The sequence below is a fragment of the Carassius auratus genome, chromosome 23 (genome assembly GCF_003368295.1).
Source record: "Carassius auratus strain Wakin chromosome 23, ASM336829v1, whole genome shotgun sequence".
In the NCBI taxonomy this organism is placed as follows: Eukaryota; Metazoa; Chordata; class Actinopteri; order Cypriniformes; family Cyprinidae; genus Carassius; species Carassius auratus.
The window spans coordinates 10,796,953-10,822,627 of NC_039265.1; the positions used below are offsets into that span (position 1 = coordinate 10,796,953).

At 34.0% G+C, this 25,675-nt stretch overlaps 1 protein-coding gene across 4 annotated transcripts; it reads left to right on the forward strand.

The window, feature by feature from the left end:
* The first annotated feature begins 1,163 nt into the window (after positions 1-1,163).
* Positions 1,164-20,538, forward strand: camk1gb (calcium/calmodulin-dependent protein kinase IGb). 4 transcript variants are annotated; one of them, XM_026199721.1, is made up of 13 exons: positions 1,622-1,826; positions 6,884-6,995; positions 12,034-12,159; positions 13,132-13,206; positions 13,296-13,434; positions 13,546-13,669; positions 14,528-14,603; positions 14,872-14,984; positions 15,080-15,158; positions 16,239-16,326; positions 17,684-18,021; positions 19,350-19,448; positions 19,547-20,538. In XM_026199721.1, the coding sequence occupies exons 1-12, from the start codon at positions 1,694-1,696 to the stop codon at positions 19,414-19,416; spliced, it is 1,470 nt and encodes a 489-aa protein (XP_026055506.1). In that variant the 5' UTR covers positions 1,622-1,693; the 3' UTR covers positions 19,417-19,448; positions 19,547-20,538. The 4 variants fall into 4 exon arrangements, with proteins under 4 accessions (XP_026055507.1, XP_026055508.1, XP_026055505.1 ...); XM_026199722.1 differs by lacking the exons at positions 1,622-1,826; positions 19,350-19,448; positions 19,547-20,538 and adding an exon at positions 1,164-1,313 and having other exon boundaries at positions 17,684-18,840; XM_026199723.1 differs by lacking the exons at positions 1,622-1,826; positions 19,350-19,448; positions 19,547-20,538 and adding an exon at positions 1,517-1,582 and having other exon boundaries at positions 17,684-18,840.
* The last annotated feature ends 5,137 nt before the right edge of the window (positions 20,539-25,675 follow it).

Sequence of the window (25,675 nt, forward strand, 5' to 3'; positions counted from 1 at the left end):
TGCATTAGTGCAATGATGCTGTTGCATTACCACTGCTATCACTCACACATGTAATGCCTTATGAATGCAGAATATGTTTGTCTAAATAAATGGTGTTTGTTGCCAAGTAATTATGGTCTGAATACCACTTAGCAACCAAAAAGCGGTGCCGTAGCATTACAGCGTGGGAGTTTTGCACATGCAAACACAATCACATTTTCAGAAAAAACACACACATTATCTTTGGTTTATTGTCAGATAATGTATTCATGCAGTGTCCACCATGTTTTCATGGTTCACCTATTGTCAGTTTTGAAATCTATTGATAGCCAGTTAATGGGTAGTACAGTATACATTTATAAAAGTATAAAGTATATAAAAAATAATTTTGTTTACTACATGCTTTCATAAAATGTTAAAACTTTCAATGCTCATACTATCCACATATTGGTATTGATAAGTGCATTGAGAAACCCATGTTGTTTAAAGCCATAGTTCAACTGAAAATGACAATTGTACCATAATTTAATCACCTTCACTTCTTCCAAACATGCATGAGTTTGTTTCTTCTGTTGAACATGAAAGAAGTTATTCTGAAGAATGTAAGTAACCAAACACCTGATGATAGCCATTGACTTCCATTGTTTTTCTATAGACCACAAGTTATAAAAATTATATTTTAACTCTTAGGGTGAAAAAAACTAATAGATCATATTACATTTTAATAATAAAACACATTTAAGTTTATGAAGTCAAAAACGAACAGTCATCTTACATTTTTACAGTGGAAAAAACAAACAAACCACAATTCCTTGCGCAAATATTAATAATTTGACGGTATTTCGTTCAAATAGCACGATTGATATTTTTCGACAGTTGATTGGCCACTTGTGATTAACTTATTGTTGTCTCTTTTATAACTTGTTTTATCACGTTGGTTATTATCGGTATATTCTGCAAGTCACGTAAACAGATTTCAGATGGCATGGATTAGTAAATTAAATATAGACCAGAAGTTTTTACCGTTCAGTGTAACGAGAGTTAAACCTAAAATGCTGCAAACTAGTTTTTATTGCAAGGTGCTGGCAACCACAGCTTTTACAGTAAGGTGTTTTTTTCTTCTTTCTTAATTTTGTAAGATGACATCACGTGCAGACAGTCATTTAGAAGAGACCTTGAGAATCCGCCTCGCTGGCCGCTCCTCCTTCATTGACAGCTCGTGTAATCTCCAACCTGTTGGTTATTTTTGCGCCTCTCGACGAGCTTAATCTGTCCAGACTGCAGCGGGCTTTAGGAGAGTCAGAGCCGGGCATCTTTTGCGCACTTGTCTCTAGGTAAGTCGAAGGACGGGACGCTGACCCGAGTAAAGCCGATTCCTGTTCAATTCACAGAGACTGCTAAAAACAGGTCAGCCTTTAAATTGCAGTGTTCATGTTTACGTGCAGTTATAGCAACTAAATATATTTGCCTGCAATAGGCTACATGAGCACGGTGATTTAAAGTTGTTTGAATTTTTTTTTTTTCTTTTTTGCAATAGATTCTTTTATTGACTGAGTGCACGCAACAATTGATGAAGAAATCAACTTTTCTTGGATTGATGACCGTGAGTGGTTTGCATGTTAAATGCACACTGCATATGAAAGATTTTTGCATTCCGATCACACTGCATTAATTGCACAGGAATGTGCATAATTGCATTTCGGACGCGTTGCAAATGTCTGTATCGTTGAGATCTGCGCAGCATCCTTTCTCCTCGCATGTCATTCTTTGTCATTGCTGTCCTTGCTTGAGCCTTGATCATTTCTGCAAGAGACAGAGATCGTGCTGGAGTTGTTACAGACCTGAAGGTAAGGTCAAAAACTGGCTGTTTGTAAAATAATCCCACATGCATCAGAATGCACGTCGTGAATGATGATTAATTAATTAATGCATCACGTGCACATTAAAGGTGCACGCTGGTTTGTGGATGAACAGACTAGATCCCGTCGTCACTGAGGTGTAGCTATGGGGCATCTCGCACCGGGACATGCGCTGCATGATTGAATTATCCGTGCTGAACTGCATGTTTATGTGTGTATGCGATATATGAGTTAGTCAGACGCACTGGACATTAAAGGGGCTGCATCTTAAGACAAAACCATGTAGATGTTCTTTTTATTTGAGTAAAGAGAGACTGCAAGTGCAGTGCTGTAACCAGGGGTGGTTCTAGGGTGAGTGGAGATCCGGGGCTTAGCCCAGAAAAATCCATGTATGTGACTTTTTATTTTAATAAATCAGAAAGATTTACCTTGTTTAAAATATACAAAAACAATAAAAACAAAAACAAATTTAAAACATTTTATTTAAAGTATTGAGGAAAATACATTTGCTTTTTGCAAACAAAAATTAAGAATTGCAAAACAAATGAAACAGCGCGAAAGCAATGATTTTGCAATACATATTTTCCATGGTCATATCTATTAATTTATTTGCAACGCTGCTTTTATTTTGCGCGTCAGTCTAGTTTGAGCTTGCGATGCCATTTTTCCTTTGCGCTTCACTTTTCTGACGTGGGGGCGGAGTCAATGGACGGGGGCGTGTACAACATGCGTCCATGGAAGTGATGTCATCGGCCCAAGACGCAGCTGACTGATCCAGGTCCTGTCATGATGAGCAGAGACTTTCGAGTGGATCGTTTATTTTTATTCAGTAGCATTAAAACATTAATGTTTTCATTTTATTTACTTTATTAACAAATGTATGTGTAGCTATTAGCGTTTGCTCAAGTTAAAGAAGTTGTTAACATGAACATCTGCTGTTTATTTCTCTAGATGTGCACACTTTTATAGCATTATGTGTATTGGGATCGCAAATCATTTGAGTCAGTTCGGGAGTTCGTAGTGGGTTCGCGAATCATTTGAGTCAGTTCGGGAGATCGTAGCAGGTTCGCGAATTATTTGAGTCATTTCAGAAGTTCGTAGCGGGATCGCGAATCATTTGAGTCAGTTCGGGAGTTCGGAGCGGGATCGCGAATCATTTGAGTCATTTCGGGAGTTCGTAGCGGGATCGCGAATCACTTGAGACATCTGAATCCAGTTTGGGGGTTGGAACGGGATGGCGAATCATTTGAGTCAGTTCGGGAGTTCGTAGCGGGATCGCGAATCATTTGAGTCATCTGAATCCAGTTTGGTGGTTGGAGCGGGATCGCGAATCATTTGAGTCAGTTCGGGAGTTCTTAGCGGGATCGCGAATCATTTGAGTCATCTGAATCCAGTTTGGTGGTTGGAGCGGGATCGCGAATCATTTGAGTCAGTTCGGGAGTTCTTAGCGGGATCGCGAATCATTTGAGTCAGTTTGAGGATCGCGAATCATTTGAATCAGCTCGGGAGTTCGTAGCGGGTTCGCGAATCATTTGGGTCAGTTTGGGGATCGCAAATCATTTGAATCAGTTCGGGAGTTCTTAGCGGTTTAGGGAATCATTTGAGTCAGTTTGGGGTTCGCGAATCATAGCTGTATGTGAATAGGCATTTTTAACTAATTAACTAACTAGTTATAATTACGCTTTCCATGCTTGTTTAGGTGTGAAATGTGAACTCATATTTTTTGTTTTAATGATGTGCCTAAAAAAACTAAACAAATTGTGCCTAAAAAGTTTACGCATCTAGGCTAATGTAAAGTTACATAATGAAGTCATATTAGTGCGCATGTGCATTTGAGTGCGTTCTTTCACTGCATTATTCGGTGTATTCAAATGCATTTATGAATGCATGTGAATGATCACAAAATTCAAGATATGAACCCTTTGTGCCAAAAGGGTTCTTTCTTGTCATTATAGAACCTTTTTAGCATAAAAGGTTCTTTGGAGTTGAGTAAAGAACCCTATGGTTCTATATAGAACCCCAATGATCCCTTTCTTCTAACAGTTTGTTGTCATAACTAACAATATGTTGTGCATTACAATATTCATTTTAATATTAGAATTTAAGACAGACAAAACAAAGGGAAAGATGTTGATTTTTATGTCCTGTTAATGTTAGTAATTTGAACGGGATAGTAATGTAGGAAAGGGTTCTGTAGGCTAAGTAATCCAATCATATGTTGAAGATTACAGGTTTGTCAAGGTTAGAAGTTTCTGTGAAATATTGTAAATAATTTATGAAATCGTGAGTATAATAGAATGGGAGTTCTGTTTGTTTTGAACCGTTTGAAAAAAATATATATTTTATTATTTTTGAATATGGAAAAAAATATCTTCTTTTAAAACTATTTTCAATGTTTATTTAAATTCTTAATATATTTGTATTTTTTATTTAATATTTTTATGAATTTCATAACATATTGTCATTGTAATGTATGTTTGTTTATCTGTTTATCTAATTTTTATTTATTTATTTGTTTGTTTTTGACCAGCCTCTATCATAATTCTGCAAAGATGTTGTTTATTACAGTGATGAAACTGGCTGCATGCAACTATGTGAGTTCGCCCGAGTGCTTATGTTCTTTGAGAGCTGTAGTTCATTCATCCCTCCTAATTGGATGTTCCTTTTCTCTTTAGGTTACCCAATTTGTTTTTTAAGTCTATTAGTGGTCTACTAATAGTCTGCAAAATACTCCATTCCAAAGTGTTTTCTCCACCTTGGGGTACTCAGTGACACGTTTAGTGGCAAACTGATGATATTTTGGGCTTTTGAAGTTATAAAATGCAGTTGACCTTCTGAACGTAGGTAGTGAATTGTTTAAGGTTGACTCGAAGATCAGATTCTTTAATCTGTTATATAAATGAATGCCAGAGTTACTAGAACTCAGTACTGTTAATCCCAGAGAAGTCGTTTTATGTTGGAAGACAAATCTGTATTTATAACTGAACTCCTTTGAAGAAACCTCAAAGTAAACACAGTAAACATGGTGAAAAATAACCAGTCACCCATTCCAGCTTCCCATGCTGCCAATTTGTGCTGTCTTTCTGTGCAGTTGATGGATTGTTAAAATCACACTTAAGGCAGAATGTGGTAGTTCTCTATGTTGTTTCAGGGTTAGCATCATCTTAGGTCCTCTGAGGGGTGGGTGTCACCTCTTTTCTGGTGTTCTGGATCCAGATTGGTGCTTGTGTAAATCTTAGTTTCCACTGGATATAATTCCCATGGCAAAACAGAGAAACAAATAGAGACATAATTAGCGTAGCTGCTGTTCCAACCAAGTAAAATGAATTAGTTTAACTCAAGCTAAAGAATATTAATGCACATTTGATCAGATATAACTGCAGTCCAAAATTATGAGATGCATTATTTGAATGCTTGGTGAAAGAGATGTGTTTTTAATCTAGATTTAATCAGAGAGTGTGTCTGAACCATGAACATTATCAGGAAGGCTATTCCAGAGTTTGGGAGCCAAATGCGAAAAAGCTTTACCTCCTTTTAGTGGACTTTGCTATCTTAGATACTACCAAAAGTCCAGTGTTTTGTGACATTAGGGTGTGTGATGGGTTGTAGCGTGGTAGAAGGCTAGTTAGGTACGCAGGAGCTAAACCATTTAGGGCCTTACAGGTAAGTAATGATAATTTGTAACTGATATGGATCTTAATAGGTAGCCAGTGCGGAGACTGTAAAATTGGGGTAATATGATCATATTTTCTTGACCTGGTAAGGACTCTAGCTGCTGCATTTTGGACTACCTGAAGCTTGTTTATTGACGAAGCAGGACAACCACCTAGAAGTGCATTACAATAGTCCAGTCTAGAGGTCATGAATGCATGAACTAGCTTTTCTGCATCAGAAACAGGTAACATATTTCGTAGCTTGGCAATGTTTCTAAGATGGAAGAATGCTGTTTTTGTAATATGGGGAGTAATATCTCTGTCTTTTCCGAATTTAACAGGAGAAAATTATTGGTCATCCAGTCTTTTACATGAAAAAAAACACACTCTGTTAGCTTAGATAATTTAGTAGTTTCTTCTGGTCTCGTTGAGATATATAGCTGAGTATCTTCAGCACAACAGTGGAAACTAATCCCGTATTTTCTAATAATATTACCAAGGTGCAACATGTATATTGAAAAAAGCATATGACCTAGGACAGATCCTTGTGGCACTCCATATTTTACTGGTGATAAATGAGATGACTCCCCATTTAAATAAACAAAGGGGTAACGATCGGACAGGTAGGATCTAAACCATCTTACAGCCTGCTCTTGAATACCTGTATAGTTTTGTAATCGATCTATGAGTATGTCATGATCTATGGTGTCGAACGCAGCACTAAGATCAAGTAAAACTAGCATTGAGATGTAGCCTTGATCTGATGCAAGAAGCAAGACTTTTGTAATTTTCACAAGATGACATTATCAGATGCATTCAATCAATGATGCTTTTGGACACTTTTATATAAGGTGTGGACATGCAAAGGACAAAATCCACCTGCAAACTAGATATTCTAGTTAGAATAGAATCAGAGATATTTCCTTTACAAATGTGCCATGCATCAATCATAAAAGTCACCTAAACTCCAGCATTAAGACGCACATATATGAGTCTGTGCATTGACCAGCCAAAACCTGCCTTAAAGCCATGTAGGACAGCCAATGAGAAGCTCTGGAATTTTTAACAGGGCTTTAGAGGTCAGTGACACACTAAAACAGGCTGATAGATGAACACACATCCAATCAAGATAGCTGATAATGAACATGAGACTTCGCCAGAGAGACCAAGCTGCATTCTAAAGGATGCAAAGAAGCTTTGATCTTGAGTTTCATCTTGATTTTTAAAATTTAATTTGTAATATTTATTAGAGACCAGGCCTCATGGCTCCTGGAATATTTGGGATTGTTTTGGCTGCAAATAAAGGTATATTCATAAAGATTTGATTTATTACTTGTTTTATCCGAACATATCACTTTTTTAAATCTTGTTCTTTTTTTTTTTCTTTTCCAGAAATCCCTGTAGAAGCTCACGCAGAAATGGTCCGCAAGGAGGGCGACTACGGTTGGAAAAAGAGCACGGATAACATCCAGGATGTGTTTGAATTCATGGAGGTGCTAGGATCGTAAGTAGACAATTTGTTCTTCTTCTTATTCATTTAAAAAACTGGGAACGGTTTATTAACATAAGTTTCTCAGCTTAATAGTGTAAGCTTTAGTTTTTATGAAGTAAAAATATCCTCATGGATTTTATGTCACAGGTACAATTTTACTTTAACAATGTACACTGAAAACAAATATAAATATATTAAAAAGTTCTTTGTAATTATTTGTGAAATTTACTAGCAATCTCTGAGTCAAAATAGAATTTTTAATTAGGATTTGCTAGTAAATTTTACAATTACAAAGAAACAGCAAGTAACAGATTGAAATCAATGTGAAATTTTAAAGACTGAATTATTTTGTACGACATACACCAATGATCTGTTTTATTTACAACTTTGACAAATATTCTTTTGAGTTCCTACATAGTTTTTTTAGTGTTGCTTAAATGTACTTACCATAATAAATAAATACATACAATAATTTAAAGTGATAAAAAGTATACTGAAAAGTTTTTTAATTGCACAATTTTGTTTCTCAAAAATTTAACTAATAATAAATAAATAAAAATGTTCTGTTAAGCGTGTAAGAGACATTTCCAAGAAAGCTGTTTTTGCTCACCCAGCCGGTAAAGGATTGACCCCATAAATGCCTGTTTACCCAACTTTACACTTTACGGATTTACACTAGCTTTTAGTGCTTTGTAAGTCTTTGGCATTAGCAGTTCATTCAGAAAAAGCTCATGGGCATTCACCTTTAACTGTGTCTTAACATTTTCAGTCTTATGTTGTGATTTGATAAAGCAATTTGATAAAGGAAATAGTTGACTGAATAAAATGCATGTGACTTTTTGAATATTTATCTTATCTAAGTTTAATACGCATAGCCACGTAAACCTTTTGGAGGCTGACTCCATTGAAAAGTGTATCACTGTTGGTCTGTAATGAAACATTGATCATTTTAACACAAGCTCAAACAATTGCATAAGTTTGGAGGCAGGACTTGACCAGCCAATAGGACGCAGATGGGAGAAATATTCTGAAAATGTTACATGAATTATGATTTAGACTGTGAATAAGCTGTTTAAATGTGTAATCTCAAATCCATTATCCCATCTGAGCAACTTAATGGGTCTCAGACGGTAAGCCATGCTGTCCTGAATCAGTTGTGATGTCATCGCGACACAGAAAGCTGACTGGACAATGAGCACAGCAGACATGAGCGGCTGAGCATGGTCTTTGCTGACTGTAGAGTGATCACAAAGCAGAAAAACGTCCCGTCCCTGAAGACAGACACTGTGAGATCAGCACAAGCGTCAGAAACCTTTATCTCCATTCATGACTAAATGAATGAGCTATTGTGGGATTGGAAGTCAGTGACTGCGGTAGTACCTTTTCAAAACTGTATCTTTAGGTACTAATATGGACCCTTTGGGTACAAAGTTGTACCTTTTGAATAGATCCCACCACAATGACAGTTTTTGTACCTTTTTTTTCTGAGAGTGTAGTATTCAGGTCACCTCTGTAGGTGAATCAAGGGTAAAGCACAGGTTAAGACACCTCCAGACAGGAGTGTGTTAATCACTTTGGCAGACAAGAACAGGGATCACAGGTGTCAGGGAAGGGCTAACGGGATAGAGACAGATTTGTGGTAATCTACTGGACATGGCCTACGATGTCCGGTCTATTGCTTTGATACTGATTTATTTTTTGTATATGTAAGTTATTATACTCGATTATTTTCCTGAAATAAGGCAAAGGACCCCAAATGAATAGGACACGAAAGTAACTAATAAATATGACTATACTTTACTACTTGATTGATTACATGAATAACGTTTTTTTGAGAAATGATATTTGTAAACAAGTCTAAATATCTAATTATTATCTTATTAAATATTTGCCAATTTGCATACATTTTTTGGATGTAAAATGACATTTTTACTTAAATATTTACAAAGAAATGGCAAGTAGCACACAGAATTGAACATGAAACTTTGTGAAATACTGAATTTCTTGTCAAATGTCCTCCAATAATCTTTGCTTTATTAACAGCCTCCAAAAATAAGTTACAAAGGGGATTTTATTTTATTTTCGTCGCTCCATAAATCAGAAAATACAGTAAATAGTTAGAAATATTGATTTTTTTTAGATGTATAAAAAATACAGTCCAATAAAATAAACACTTAAAAGTCTATTTTGCATGTTTTGTTTTCACTAATCCAAAAAAGCCAAAAAAAAATGGCCAGTTCCAAAAAAAAAAAAGTTATTGTCTATAGTGTCTTGCATTAATTAGCATATAATGCTTAATTGTTTCTTTTTTACTTAATTGTTTTTACATTTGCCTTCTGTATTTATTGTTTTTATTATTTCTACTATTATTATTTATTTTTTTATTTTGTGAGAATTTTGCTGTTGTGTTTTGCGACCACATGCACCTTGTCCTCAAATGTGAGGTGGGAATTAAAAACCAAAACCTGAGTTTACAATTCTCCCAGGTCCTAAAACGACATCATTTTCTAGTTTCAAGCATAAACTAGTGTGTCTAGAGAGCTCTGTCACAACCTGCCCTTGCCTGTGGGTGTTAGTGGCAGCAGTGGGGCATTATGGGCCATAGGGAGTTGATCACGGTGCTTTCAACTGACAAAAACAACCTGAATTTAACTCCCACAATCCCTCAGCAGACTTCTATTGGACTTAACACTCATCTGGATGACGGACAGCATCTAAAATTGGCTTATATTAAGGTGTGAGAGACTGTGTGATGAAAGAAAAAAGTGTTTTCATGTATTTCATTGGTAGTTTTCTTTGCCTTTGGGCACATTCTGTGCGCTAACCTTCAGTTTGAGCTGAATTTAGTTTTTATTCATGCATTTCATTAAAATCCACAGTAGTTAATGAACTGAGGACTTTCTAAAGGATTATTCACTCCTGACCGCGGGTGAAGTTAAACACGCATCTCTGAGCTTTTGCATTCAGAGCAGGAAAATGGGTGTTGTGGGAATATGTGTTAGATGCTGGCGGTGTCAGGGACACGGTTGTTTCGTGCCGCTTCGCGTGTGTGTAGGAGGCTGAGATTGATTGTTGGAAGACATGTGTGATGTTGCACTTCTTTTGTAACTGGTGTGATGTCAACCAGGAGTCCAAAACATTATGAATTCAGTGTTATATCAAAAATATACTTCAATAACTGCTTAAATTCTAAGTAGCAAATGAAATAAAATTATACAGTTGAAAATAATAGATTTAGTGAGATGTACACTAAAGTTACTCTAAAGATATACTCTTTTAATATTTATTTGAAGCAGTAAAGGTTATTAAAATATTTTCTACAGTTAAAAATAACACATTTAGTAAGATTTACACTCAAATTGCATTGTTTTTAATCATTTAATCTTCATATTATTTTAAATAATAAATATATAAATATTATTTAAGTAGCAAATGTCATTACATACACAAAATAATACATTTAGTGAGATTTGCATGCAAATTACACTATTCTTTTTTAAAGATTGTCTTTATATTAATGTTATGAAAATAGTAGCAGTTATATAATAAAATAATAATAATAATAAAATATTATGATTTACACTCAAAATATGCTATTCTTTTCAAGATATATTCCCTTAGTATTTTTTTTGTATTTTTTTATATATGGTCTGAGAAGTTATATCTTATGCAGTTCTATTTTATTTATGTTCTTTGATCTTTTTAAGTGATAGTGAATTCAAAGATGCTGTTTGAAAATATGATTTTCATGGTTTAAAATACAGATTGGAAAAATTTAGCTATTAAACACTGATAAGAGTATTACCTGACTGATATGCAGACTTGCAGCAGGTAAACCAGTGATAGCACATGTCATCTCAGCAAGCGTTCTTCATAGCCTAGATAAGACTCAGTCCCAGGCTAATTGTACTGTAACCTAGCCTCTTTCCATCCGAGGCCTTACAGTGCCAGCTGACCTGTGTTTATCATTGCACCTGGAAACAGAAGTCATTACTGTTTCCATTGCGGAAGGGATTTCACATGTAATCTTTATCCCATGACAGCTATTCCAGGTTAAAGCTGAGGATCGCATCGAGAGAAGAAAAAGCCCCTTTCCTAAAACCAATAGCTAAGAGCTAATGACCCATTTACAAAATTAGTTGCATTAGTTTTATATATATATATATATATATATATATATATATATATATATATATATATATATATATATATATATATATATATATATATATATATATATATATATATATATATTATTATTATTATTATTATTATTTTTTTTTCAGAATCCGTTTTTCCTCAGTATTTGTTATTGTCCTCTGATTAATTTCTAGGATTTTCTTTTTTCTTATCAGTTCAAGTCCTGAAAGTACTGGGGAAAAAAACACACAAAAAACTACAACTGAACTAAAGCTAAAACTGAATACTGAAAATAAATTAATAACACTACTTAAGTATTAAACAATTAACTCTACTGAATTATATTAAATACTAAGTACTAGTATTTTCAGTAAATAAAAAAATGATCCTTAAATGGATGGATGGATGGATGGATGGATAGATGGATAGATAGATAGATAGATAGATAGATAGATAGATAGATAGATAGATAGATAGATAGATAGATAGATAGATAGATAGATAGATAGATAGATAGATAGAAAGATAGATAGATAGATAGATGTCCTAATTCAAAAGTGTTCACCCTCATATCTACAGGATTTGTATGTGTATTGTTTATCTGACCAAATGTATTGCACTAATAGTAATTGCTTCACACATTACTTCATCCCAGATCTTCCCCGGGCCCTGCCCAGTTTCACATGCTGTTATTAAACGGGCATGTTTCAGTGCAGCGCTGAGATCTCGGCAGGGTTTTAAAGGTCACATCCTCACCTTCATTAAAACCTGCTTTGCTCTCAGGGGGAAATGCCACACTGGCATCACACTAACCAGGATCACGCTCTCTCTCAGATCCATGGAGAAAAACATCATCCCAGGTAATTGCACATTTGACCTTATCTCGTCGTTCTGTCTCTGCTTTCTCCAGGGGAGCGTTCTCAGAGGTCTTCATGGTGAAGGAGAGAAAAACAGGGAAGCTTTTTGCACTGAAGTGTGTGAAGAAGAAAAACAAAAGGGATGTCAACCTGGAGAATGAAATCGCTGTGTTGAGAAAGTAAGACTGAATTAAACCAACAGTAGCTGTGTCTGTGATGTAATAATCTTAAAGGAGTAGAAAATGTGAATTTGCTGAAGGTTTACGCACCCCGCAGACGATCTGAGATGTAGATGAGTTTGTTTCTTTATCAGAACAGATTGAGATAAAATTTACCCTTATTTCACTTGCTCACCATCTGCAGTGAATGGGTGCCGTCAGAATGAGTTAAAATGCAATCACAGGAGTTCCTGTTTCTCAACAGGAACAGATTTGGAAAAAATTTAGCATTATCTACATTTTGCTTACCTCTGCAGTGAATGGGTGCCGTCAGAATGAGAGTCCAAACAGCTGATAAAAACATCCCAATAATCCACAAGTAATCTACATGCCTCCAATCCATCAGTTATTGTCTTATGCAAAACCATAATTAAGATGTTTTTAAATTCAAACTGTTACTTCTGGCCAAAAAGGGCTCTATCCATAATATTGCCTTCTCCAGTGAAAAAGTCAACATCTTAATGATGGTTTTGTTTCTTACAAACATGCAGCTTTTCACTTCACAAGACATTAACTGATGGACTGGAGTGGTGTGGATAACCTGTGGATTACTGTGATGTTTTGATCAGCTGTTTAGACTCTCAATCTGACGGCACCCATTCACTGCAGTGGATCCACTGACGAGCAAAATGTAGATAATGCAACATTTGTTTACAAAATCAGTTCCTGTTAAGAAACAAACTCCTCTACTTCTTGGATGGCCTGCGAGTGAGTGCATTTTCATTTGCAATTTTCATTTTGGGGTGAACTGTTTCTTTAAGCTTTAAACACTATAGCTGTTGTGAAAAGTACCACACATTAAAATTGAAATGGGAATTACAGTTTGGAAGGAAACCGAGACTGAGAATAAAATCAAATCCAAAGACATTGAAAATGCATGTACAACATAATGGATCCAATATTAACGTATGAATCTGTTGTCATCATATCAAGGATCAAACATGACAATGTGGTTTGCTTGGAGGATTTCTATGAAAGTCGGACGCATTACTACCTGGTCATGCAGCTGTAAGCACCTCTGTTTGTATTAAAACCCCTGATACTGTAAACCTCATGTGTCTTTATAGCATGTTTTTACATTGCTCGTATCCCATCAGTGTTTCGGGTGGTGAACTGTTCGACCGGATCCTGGACCGGGGCATGTATTCAGAGGCCGATGCTAGTCTGGTCATCAGACAGGTGCTGGAGGCGGTCAGCTACCTGCACAAAAACGGCATTGTCCACCGCGACCTCAAGGTACAGACATGCCGCATTCACACAAACATGTGCATACAACAGTATGCTGTGGATAGACATGGATGATATCAACAGATGCCGACTTAAACCCACCAAACATTGCCTTTACAGCCAGAGAATCTGCTCTACTACAGCCCTGATGAAAGCTCCAAGATCATGGTCAGTGATTTTGGCCTGTCTAAGATGGAGGAGAAGGGCATCATGTCCACGGCCTGCGGGACTCCAGGATATGTCGGTAGGAATGATGTCAAATAAATGGGCTTTTAAACAGCCAGTGAATGTCAGAGCTAAAGAGACACATCTGTAAATCTGAAAGGTCGCATACACAGCTGCATTTTGATTGAAATGTCACTAAATATTTACCTTGTGTAAAGTGACATCAGCAGAAAAGACAGAGGAAGAGAATATATTAGGATAATCGATTATAAAAACATACAGTATTAAGTATTTAAGCATATTTTAATGCTTTAATTTTATAATTTTTATAATTTTTATTCTAAGATCAGTTCAAATTGTAGCCATTTTTATTGAAAATTATGAAGACGGGTGTTTATCTGATATCATTAATAAACTGTTATATTATTTAGTAATATTCATTTATATTAATATACTTTCATTTGAATATTTTTTATTTTACTTTTAGTTACAATTGTAGGTATTTGATGGAAAAATTATTTAAAAAAGTGTTATTTTGTATTATATTTACAGGTTACTGTTATTAGTATTTATTTATTCTAGTATTTATTAATATATCAATATGCATTTATTTTAATATGTTCCATTATTATTTTAGTTTGCTTTAGAAATATTAAGTTCTTTCAAAATATTTATATTTAGCTTTATTTTATTCCAGTTTTAGTTTGAGTAAATTTAGTGTATATATATTGCCCTATAAACACATATGTGTGTGTGTGTGTGTGTGTGTGTATATATATATATATATATATATATATATATATATATATATATATATATTTCATTTACTTCGGTAAAATATTTTTAATAGTTTTATTATTAAGAACAATTATTTTTAACAAATTTTTTATAACATGCACTGATGATCTTTGCACTAATAATCTGTATTTCCTCACAGCCCCTGAAGTATTGGCCCAGAAACCTTACAGCAAAGCCGTTGACTGCTGGTCTATTGGAGTCATCACCTACATCCTGTAAGTCCCTTCCTAGTAGGGATGTCATTTCTAAGAAAAAGATTTTTATACTATATTTGCTCCACAAGTGAGTTGGACTTTAAACAACACTGCTGTTTACAGCGAGTGATAAACGGATGCTAGTTCTTAATTTAGAAACCTAAAGCTTGTGTTAAATCAGGGTAGCTGTGCTGTTGAACTCCACACACAGCAAACGATGCAGGGCTCTGAGAGACACTGCGCCCCCTGCTGGAAGTTTGCATTAATTTACTTTGCTTTATCTTTACAGTCTCTGTGGCTATCCTCCTTTCTATGAAGAAACCGAGACTCGTCTGTTTTCTAAAATCATGAAGGCGCAGTATGAGTTCGACTCGCCCTTCTGGGATGATATCTCGGAGTCTGGTATACTTCCCTACTGCTAAATCATCTCAAACACATGCTAAAACACACCTGTAACTAGAAGCCTTTAACCTCATGTATATTTATCATCTCTCTAGCAAAGGACTTCATCCGCAACATGATGCAGAAGAATCCTAAGATGCGTTATGACACAGAACAGGCTCTCAGACACCCCTGGTGAGTGACCGCAGGACAGATTTACTGAATTTTGTGAGCTTTTGAGCTTTAGTTATGTTTCATTTATGTATCAGACATGTCAGAAACACAAAACAAATTATGAGACATTTTTGACACAGAGTAAGAGTATATTTAAATCATGCATAGTAGCGCAGCTCATTTGCAGTGTCATTATTGCTAACTAAAACTATTTAACATAAAATTAAGCAGAAATAAAATAAAATACGAATATTAGATAAAAAAAATATTTAAAAAATAATGTTTGGTAATTGCAATGAATGAAGCAGAAATAAAATACAATAAAAACTATGAAATGGAAAGAATGAAGCTTAAAAAAATTAATTATTAAAAAAATTGTGATTGAAATGAAGCTAAAAAAAATGTAAATATTAGATTTTTAAAAAAGCTTGTAGAAATTTGTAGAAATTATTTTCAGTAATTTAAATGAAGCGAAAAAAGTTAATACAATTTTTGATGAAAATATTGTTTAAACTTAAAATTATAAATAAAAAATGTTTTGGTAATTGAAATAAAGCAGAAATAAAATTAAAAATTAATATAAGATAAAAATTTGCAACTAACTAAAATAAAATAAGTTCCTAGTGCTAAATTTACTAAAGTTGAAATAAAAATAAAGCTAAACAGAAATATATATAAACAATAATAAAATAAAAAAATAACTAAAACTTTAATTAAAATTAAATATTAAACAAATAAAAGCTTATGTGATATTAATACTATAATGATATAAATTGATATTAAAATAACACTCATAATTCAGTCTTAATTTAATGAGAGACGCTGAGTCTGAGACAATGTTGAGATCTCTTCTGAAACTTTAGATGAGATGCATGTGAGGTTATGTAGGCCTTTTTTTTTCTTCTCAGACTTAAACAAAAGTCTCTGCTTTCTCTTTATTTAATCTCATTGCTCTGAAGAAGAAAAAAACAAAGTTTCCCACAGTCAAGAATTGTAAAGCTCAAACTAAACTTATTTCTGTCTTAGGGATTGTTTAAAAAAGGAAAGCAAATCCTTCTGTTTTCCACCAGCTCTGCTTTTAAATCCAGCTTTGTCCTGCAGGATTATAGGAAAGACGGCTCGGAGTCAGGACATCTACCACTCCGTCAGCGAGCAGATCCAGAAGAACTTTGCCAAGTCCAAGTGGAAGGTAAGGTCATGTTTCATAACTCGGGTTAGACTGTGTCTCCTGTGGTTAAGTCTTAGCTGGCTTTTTCTGATGATCTCTGGACTGATTACACAGGTCAGCTTTAAATACGAGCGGCTGATTTGGTCACCCGTCTTGCCTATAATTGCTCCATCTGTGTGAATATCTGGAACAGACTAGTTTCAGCAATATGATTTATACTGTGAGACTTCCAAAGCAGTTCTAAAGCAATCAGTCGGCTGCCAGATCTATTTGACATAAAAATGGGTCTCCTTCTTGTGGTGGATATCATGTTGAGAGGAAATTAACTCAAACGCTGACATTTTTCCAGAGAATGAGAACTTGTGATGTTGCACATCAGTCAGTCTGCATCCCACAATGCAAAGCAACACACTCAGTTTGAAAGTGTACTACTACAAGATGACCATTTTTATTTCAGACATGCTGCTTTTTTAATGAAACATGCAACCTGAGGAGGTTAAGTGACAATAAAAGCACACTCTTAAATTTTGCTTTGTCTTTCACATGCAATTAAAAAATAGTTGACTGTGTACATTACCTTTTTAATATTTTTGTGCTGCAAACCTGAATTAAGTTGATCAAAAGTGAGTAAAGACATTTATTCTATCTATTCATCAAAAATTCTGAATAAAAATAGTATCAGTTTCTCAAAAAATAGTCAAAAAACAAATGTTTTCTTGTGCAGTAAATCAGTATATTAGAATGATTTCTGAAGGATCATGTGACACTGAAGACTGAAGTTGAAAATTCAGCTTTGCATCAAAGAAATAAATTACATTTATATTCATATAAACATTTTTTTTAATAATATTTCACAATATTCTTTTTTTTTTTTTTCATATAAAGGCACCTATCATGAGCATAAGAGAATTTTTTCAAAAACATTACATTTCTAAAATATCTGAACAGCTGCGTGTATTGCATAGCATTTATAAATACTTTTAATAGCCAATATCTTTGGAACGGATCAATTATTAGCACACTACTAAGTGTATACTGTGTAGCATATACTGAATGGTTTATGAGCACGGGAAAATAAAAAAATCACTTCTTTAATTTAATTTAATTGCACTGCATTATGAAAGACAGTGCAGTAAGCTCTGTTTGTGTACTGCAGGTTATAGGGCAAAAGTAGGTATTCAAACAGTGAAATTTGCATACTTTGCTTGCATGGCCAAACATTTCACTTTTTGTGCACCATTAAAATGCATTGATTGTTTTTAATTTGACTTCATGGTTCACTCAAGGTGAAGATTAGGTGCTTAACTGAAACAGTGAGCTTGTTTAGATGTTTCCTGCGCTCTACTGACTGTCTGAAATCATGATCTCTTCACTCCAGCAAGCCTTCAACGCTACAGTGGCCATTCACCACATGAAGAAACTGCAGCAGGCCCACTCGGAGACCTGTCTCCGTCTGAAACAGACGCCTGTGCCTGAGATCAAGGTCATCGCAACATCCACACCTGAATCCAGCCGCAAGAAGCTGTTCACAGAGACCCCCGAACCAAGCAGCAACGCTCCCAGCAATCAGATGAGTGTGCCCTCCGGCTCCACCGAGTCAAAGAGTCAGTATCATCCGGTCCGGGTCAGTCACAGCGAGACCACCCATGTCGGGACCCTCACCGTTACAGAGAAGAGCAAACACGTGTATCACTCGCAGCCAGCGGACCTAAATGGGTATGCATTTGTGTGCAAATTATGGAAAACATCACCTTTGTTTGAAAATTTGAACTTAAACTCCAAGTTTGATAAGTAAAAAATGTGTTATTCACAAGCCACTAATTTTATATAAGCAGCATTGACATATGACCTTCTACATTTAAGGTACATACTTTCTGAAAAACAAAAACAAAGAAAATAATTAAAACAGCCAAAGTTGGTTTAAACTGGTCTTTCAATCTGGTCAAGATGCTGTAAAATTAGCCAACAGACCAGTCTAACCACTCTAGGAGACCAGCTGAGAACAGTTTCCAGAAACTTAGTGGTGACCTTGTTACTCATTTCCCATTCGAGAAGGCTAGCCAATCATGATAGAGGTGATTTACATCTTAAAGGGACAGTAGCAGAATGACTAGTCAGAGAGAAGGTTGAAAATGGTGATGTTTTTGGTGCAACATTATTACTGTACATCGTGAGTGTTTTAGTTTACCAAAAATAAAGTTGACCGTTAATGTGCTATTTAAAACCTATTTTCTGGGTTTTTGACCTACTTTTTGCCTTTACACGTGAAAAGATTAAATTTGAATTTACAATGAAACCTGAAGTTTTTCTGAAATCTTGGAGCCCTTTCTTAGATTATTTTAAAGAGACAAGCTCTGGATAACCCCCTCCCCTTTTTTTGTTGCTTTATTTAATTGTCTATATGTGTACGCATATGTAATTGTCATTATATGTACATCTGTATGTGAGTATTTATTATGCTTGCTTAATCTTTGCTTTTTTCCCCCCTTTATTTCATTATGCAGCATTCTGATACTTGTACTGTGCTTGAGATGCTTTTCTTAAAAAAATAAAAATAAAATAATAAATGAAAAAAAAAACTATTTTCGGTGTTGTTACTGTTAACTGAAACAAACTTTTCCAAATTGTTTTAGGTAATTAAAATAACCAATTAAATTCATTATTAATGAATTAAAAATATGAGATGAATTTTAAAGGTATTTCACCTGCCTTAGTTGGTGATACTTCTAATTTCCATCTAAGTTTTTTTAAGGTTAAGTACCAAAATTGCTAAAACTAAAACTGAAATTAAAAGAAATTAAAGCTAAATAAGCTTAATATATTATATTAATAATATCTGACATCACTAAAACTTATACTAAATTAAAATAAAAACTGAAAATACAAAAAAAACTAATTCGAAACTTTAACACAGCCTATTTTACTTCCCTAATCTGCATATTTTTAAGTAAAACAAGAAAAATGTGGGACATTATTTGATTTTATCAACCAAGTATATGTTTTCTTTCCTTACATGCTCTAATTAACTACTTCAAATTCTTCAGGTACACAAAGAGGAGCTCCAGTCGTAACGGACAGACCCTGCAGACTGGAGTTTGCTCTGTCATGTGATTGGCTGCTTTGGCATTGCATGATTTTGACAGGTAAATATAAATACGTCTGCTTAAATTTTTCACTACATGTTATAAATGTATACTGACATGAAAATGCTAAATGCTCTTATTTCTCATCCTTGCACCAGGTCTGTGACCTTCCACTCAACCACTGGCTGCTTTCTGTGAGCATGTCCTGTTGCTCTGTCCCGCTCAAGAGTGTTGGCCACCGGCCCGCACTGTTCTGAAATACTGAAGTTTAGGGGAGTACCTCCAAACCAGCAAACACACACACACACAGAGCACAAATCACACACTCGACAATGACACAGTATCCCTGTACAAGCAGAAATGATTACATGTTAGGTGCTGAACCTCAGACTTTGTATTTTTCCTTGAAAAACTGATTTACATGATCAAGGTCAATTAATCTCTCTGTATTAACACATTTGGAGCAGGGGTCCGTGTTTCTGGACACTTGTGTAAGGAGTATTGGGAGTTTTGTACATATACCATGTGATCTATGGCTAGTGTGTAATGTGCAGTAATGTGTACTGTAGTTATTCACGTGTGCAAATCTCACTGTAAGCCGTAATTAATTAAAGATTCCAGCTTTTCTTTATTTATCCAATAGTTTGTTTGTTTGTTTTTGGTAATTTAACTAGAGTGAATGTTTATTTTTCTAATGCAGAAATTGTTATTGTATGTTTATCCATTATATATTTTTTGTCATAATAAAACAGGTAAAAATTATTTAACGCCTTTTCCCGCCACCATAGTAAGCCTAGCTCTTGTTTTGTGCAATATATTATACACTACTGTTCCTGACAGACATGAACTTTACTGTTAGTAATACTGTAAATTGTGATTAATTATCTTGTAAGAGATTATAATTAAGTGTCTTCTAAACTACAGAAAAGGTTTATGTTTGTGTAGGCTACCTGTTTATTCTTTGTGCAATATTTTTTACCAATAAACCCTCGCACATCACTTTGTTTTTGTCACTCTTCTGAGGAGGATGTCCTTCAGTTGTTTTGGCAATGTTCCCACACAGACATTTTGGTCAGATCTTTTCAATTGTTGACTCAATCTCAATTGTAAGTGTCCTTTTTTCTGCCATAAAGATGTCTTCTTTGGATTTGTTTGAGTAACGTTACTCAGAAGAGAATGTAGGAAAATATTACTTTATTTCATCCTAAATCAGTCAGAACTGTAGGCTATATGTGAACATAATAACTGTGTGTAATTAAGTGTGTTCATTCTCAGATTTTTTCTTGATATTTAATTCTTGAGTTTTTTTCTCGTAATGTAATGATATTATTACATGTAAACAATTTTTGACTTTTTTTCTCTACATTTAACAAATTTTTTCCTCTAAATTTAATGACTTTTTCTTTTCATTTAATGTTTATTCTCATCATTTTATCGCAACTTTTTTTTTTCTCTGAATTTACCATCTTTTTATCTCGTAATTCAATGAGTTCATTCTCAAACATTCTATTTCTACTTTTTTTTAACATAACGACTTTATTCTCAAAATGTAATGAATTTAATCTTAACATTTTATCTTAACTTTTTTCTTGAAATTTTATTTTATTTTTTAATTTAACAACTTTAATCTCAAGGTTATTATTATTATTATTATTATTATTATTATTGCTTGGCCCTAATCCTATTTTTTGGTTAATGGCATGAAAATATACTTTTTCTTTTCATCTAATCGTCTAATTGTTTTATTTTCCAATATGAAAATTAATCCGATTTCTGACATCTAGTGTGTCTTAATTCTTAATCTCCCTTCAAACATTTAATAATTCATTTCCACAACTATAATGTATTGATTTTACCCTGTACTTACGAAAATAGGAAATGTAAAAAATATTTTTAAAGATCATTAATTTGTTTTAAGTATATTTTTATCTTTAATTTTAATACTTTTTTGTTAATTTGTTGCATATGTTAAATGTGTATATATCACTTTAAATGTGTGTTAATTTGAAAAATTTGAATATGTTGAATATAGGATTAGAGATGCACCAAAATGAAAATTCTGGGCCAAAAATTCAGGATACACTTGGCCAAAAACCAAAATCAAAAATGACTTATATATAAAAATAAATAAATAAATCAATTAATGAATAAATCAATCAATAAAATAAGGGATCAGTAAGATTTTTAATGAGAGAAGTCTCTCATTAAGGCTGCAGATGTTCGGTACATTAAATACAGTAATATTGGGAAATGTTATCACAACTTAAAATAACATGTTCTATTTGAATGTATTGTAAAAGGTAATTTATTCCTGCATTGTTTCCTGCTCAGGGAAAGCAGAAGAAATTTAGCTCTGGGCAGTTTTCTGACTGTCTACTGTCACTGTCAAATAATGAATTTGATAGAAATTGTCAAATAAAATCCTGAATTTTCAGCATCAGTACTCCAGTCTTCTGTCACATGATCCTGATTTGCTGCTCAAAAAAACATTTCTGATTATAATCAATGTTGAAAACAGTTTCATATTTTTGTGGAAACTGTGATATTTCTTTCTTGATGAAAAAAGTTCAAATTATCATTTATTTGAAACAGAAATGTTCTGTAACATTGTAAAAGTCTTTACTGTCCCTTTGGATCAATATAATGCATCCTTCCTAAATAAAAGTAGTATATCAATTTAAAAAAAATAATTTTGAAAATAAATAAATAATTTCTGACCCTTATATGTTTATCTTCACACTTTGTGTATATAAATCTCAAACTACTAAAACACTCTCATCAGTAACAGGAGAACATTGTGATCTCAGATGAGTTTCTTCCTATGTACAGTGTGAACCGTCACGTCTCCTGCTGAGCACGGGCTGCGCGTGTTAAACCTGCTTTCCCAACACTGTCTGTGCATCTGGGGAAGAGAGCATGGCACATATCAGAGCCAAACAGGGCAAGAGCATGTCTACAGTGAGTCCCGTTACCCAGCATGCCCTCTCACCTCATACGCAATGAGGCACAGCGATGATCAGTTTTACTGCATTTAAAAGAGATGTTACTGAAAGTGAAAGGTCAGCATGTTTGTTGTTTACAAGCATTTTAATGCCAAATCACTGACTCTGAAATAATAAAACCTGATTTGTCATAACAAAGAAAACTCATCATTGCATGACTTTAATGTTCATAGTATGTACAAATGTAAAAGTTTAGGATAACGTTATTTCATTCCATTTTATATTTGAAAGACATTTGTGTTTATTTTGAAGTACTTTAAGAACCTTCCTAATGCAAACACATTGACCAATATCATTTTGGCATTAAGGGCATATTTAGCTTTTGAACTGATCATAATTTTGCACAAAGAGTTCAATAAATAATACAGCATTACACCACTGCAGTCTTAATGTCCGTTTTAATTTGTGCTTAACATAAAAATGACAAATAAAATGGAAAATAAATATAAGACTAAATCATAAGAATAAAACACATTTTGAAACATATTTTATATAAAATTTTATTCTTTTGAAATGTTATCAAAATAAAATGTTTTTAATGAAACATTTAAAAGAGTTAAAATGGCGTAAATACAGGATTATACATTAATAGCATTCAAATAAAGATAAAACAAATTTAAAATAAAGATAAAACAAATATTTAAAATAAGACAAATATTAAAATACATTTAACATAAAATGTAATTATATTGAAATTGATTACATTTACAATTGCAGTTCATTGTAATAATAATACTTTTCTAGAACTTTCTTAAAGCAAAATCACTGGCTTCTGAAAAATAAATAATACAGTATAAATACAGCATTATACCCCTACCAAAGGTTTTTATGATAAATACACAAATGCGAGCACAGTGTGTGATATTGTTGCGCTTGCTTCTAAACTTTTGATGAGACGAATGTGAGAGATCCAGAGTCTCTATCTAAGGAGAAATATCTGAGCACAGTGTGTGATGATGTTGAAATCTCTTCATAAGCTTTAAAGGAGACCACTTTGAGATTGCTAGAGTTTTTGTCTCAGGAGACAAGTTTGAGAAGCAGGAGACTCAAGCTCAAATCTCCACTGGATCTTAAAGTAACCTATTTTCTGTCTAGGAGAAATATTGGAGATGTTAAAGAGATCTCACGCCTATGGGATCGCTGTCTTTGTGAAATTTGGCAGACAGGCTTCCCCAGCAGCCCTGCAGTCATTCACCGCTCACATGAAGCAACTTGGACAAAAGTTGCATCTCCTTTCCAGCCTCATGAATATTCATGTGAAGTGGGCGTCCACAGGCGATCACTGGCTTTAAGAGCATCTGTACCTCCAGCATGCACCCAGCAAAAGAAGCTCTGAGGATAAACCTTAACAAGGACTTATCATCTGATCAGGTTCTCCAGTGTTTTACAAGTGAGTAAATGTTTTGCTTATCATTTTTAATTTTTCTGCTTGGATGCTGTAAGATTTTAACATACACTTTAAAAATGATTTTAATTTAAACTGTAAGAGACTATTACCCAGTTATTTATTTATTTAGTTTCAGTTATTATACATGGTAAAAAAAAAAAACTGATAGACTGAAGGGACTTTTTATGCAGTATTTTACAGTAAAAAACCTGATACAGTAAATGTATTTTACACGTTTTGGAGTGAAAAAGAACAAGTCATAACTCACATTTCATAGTTTTTATTAAAATAATCATGTAATAAACATCTTGTTAAATTAATAACCTTTTACATAACAGCATTAACCAGTGTTATTTTAGTATAGTTTTTCCTCAATGTTTTAAATCAGTTTTTATATTTTCTGTTGTCATTTTTTTCATTTTAGTTCAGGATTTAGAAAATGTTGCAGTGATTTTGTTCTTTTTATATATGCTTAAAAAATATTAGTGATAGAATTTTAGATTATATGTAATATTTAAATATAATCTTATTTTGGGTTTAGTTTGAATCATTTTACTACTGGATCAAGTTCAACTACGTTAAACTAAGAAATGTTGTTTTGGAAATGATCTGAAATAAGTTTTAGTTAACTATAACAACCCTGGTGTTTATCTCAGCTTGATCTTATCATGCATAATAAATAAAAAAGTGTATTAAATATCCCAATGAAATATGAAACTAAAGCGATTTATGAACTGCATTATATGTTGTTTTTATGATTTTTAGGATTATCAGCACTGTTTGCTACAATAATTTATTTAACTGTCATGTTTTCATATCCTGACCTTTGATTTTGTTTTTCTTTCACAGACTATAATGGACACTATGCATGAGCTCATCCCTTTTGTTAAGGAAATGCTGAGTGCGGGTCCCTCCAAGGGCTCTCTGAAGGTCTATCTAGTGGGCGGCACGTTCGCCATCCTGGGAATATTGAGTGGCGTGGTCCAGGCGGCCTCTTCTCTGTTCCCTGACCACGAGGAGCCTGACTTTGAGATGCTGATGGTGCGGGAGGTCACACCGGTGAAGGAGCTGATCCAGGAGCCACAAACCAGCATCCCTGAAGATGATGAGATGGATGAGGTGATGGAGGCCAAGGCTAAGGAACTGTCGGCGAACAGACAGAGGCGGATGAGTTTCAGAGCTCACGCTTCATAAGACTCATGCCCTGCTGCTGTTAATGCTACGTGAAGAAAGTTGAGCCAAAATGACATTGTACTTGTGCACTGAGGAACACGGTTACTGTACTGAGAGCTGCAGAGCAGCAGGGAGAGGGAAATAACGACTTGATAGATTACGACTGTGACGTATGTCTGTTTAGATGGTGTAATGATTTTTTTTATCAGGAGATAACTATTTATAAAGGATGTATAAAAGTCATGTGTAGAGTGTGCTCTCTTTCACTGCCATAAAATAAATACATGTTTGCTCAATCTCGGTCACTCCGTTGTAGATGATATTATGATTCACATTCATGTCATATATTCAGAGTCTTTTCTCATTTGTGCTTATGTGGAATTGATTATTCTTATTATATATTTTTACATAAAGACAAATCTAATAAATGAAATGTTCTCTATTTATTTTTCTTTTTTAAAATAAACATATAATAATCGTGAAGTGATGGTGATTAACATACACTACAAATAAGCTGAAAAAAAGAAAAACAGTTTCTAATCTGAGTAGGAAAGACAGAAGTTTAAAAAAACGAATTATAGCTGGACTAAGATTCAGAAATTAACTAGTGGTTCACATTCTTTGTGTGAGAAAAAAAGTTTTTATTCTTTATATTATCTACACAAATTAATTAGTTTAAAAAAGATTGCTATTAATATATATATAATACATATATTATTGTCGAA

Coding starts and splice junctions, on each gene's coding strand:
- camk1gb (XM_026199720.1), top strand. CDS start 1,694: ATGTCTGTATCGTTGAGATCTGCGCAGCATCCTTTCTCCTCGCATGTC. Junction 6,996..12,033: donor TTCATGGAGGTGCTAGGATC/GTAAGTAGACAA, acceptor TGCTTTCTCCAG/GGGAGCGTTCTCAGAGGTCT. Junction 15,159..16,238: donor CAGGCTCTCAGACACCCCTG/GTGAGTGACCGC, acceptor TTTGTCCTGCAG/GATTATAGGAAAGACGGCTC.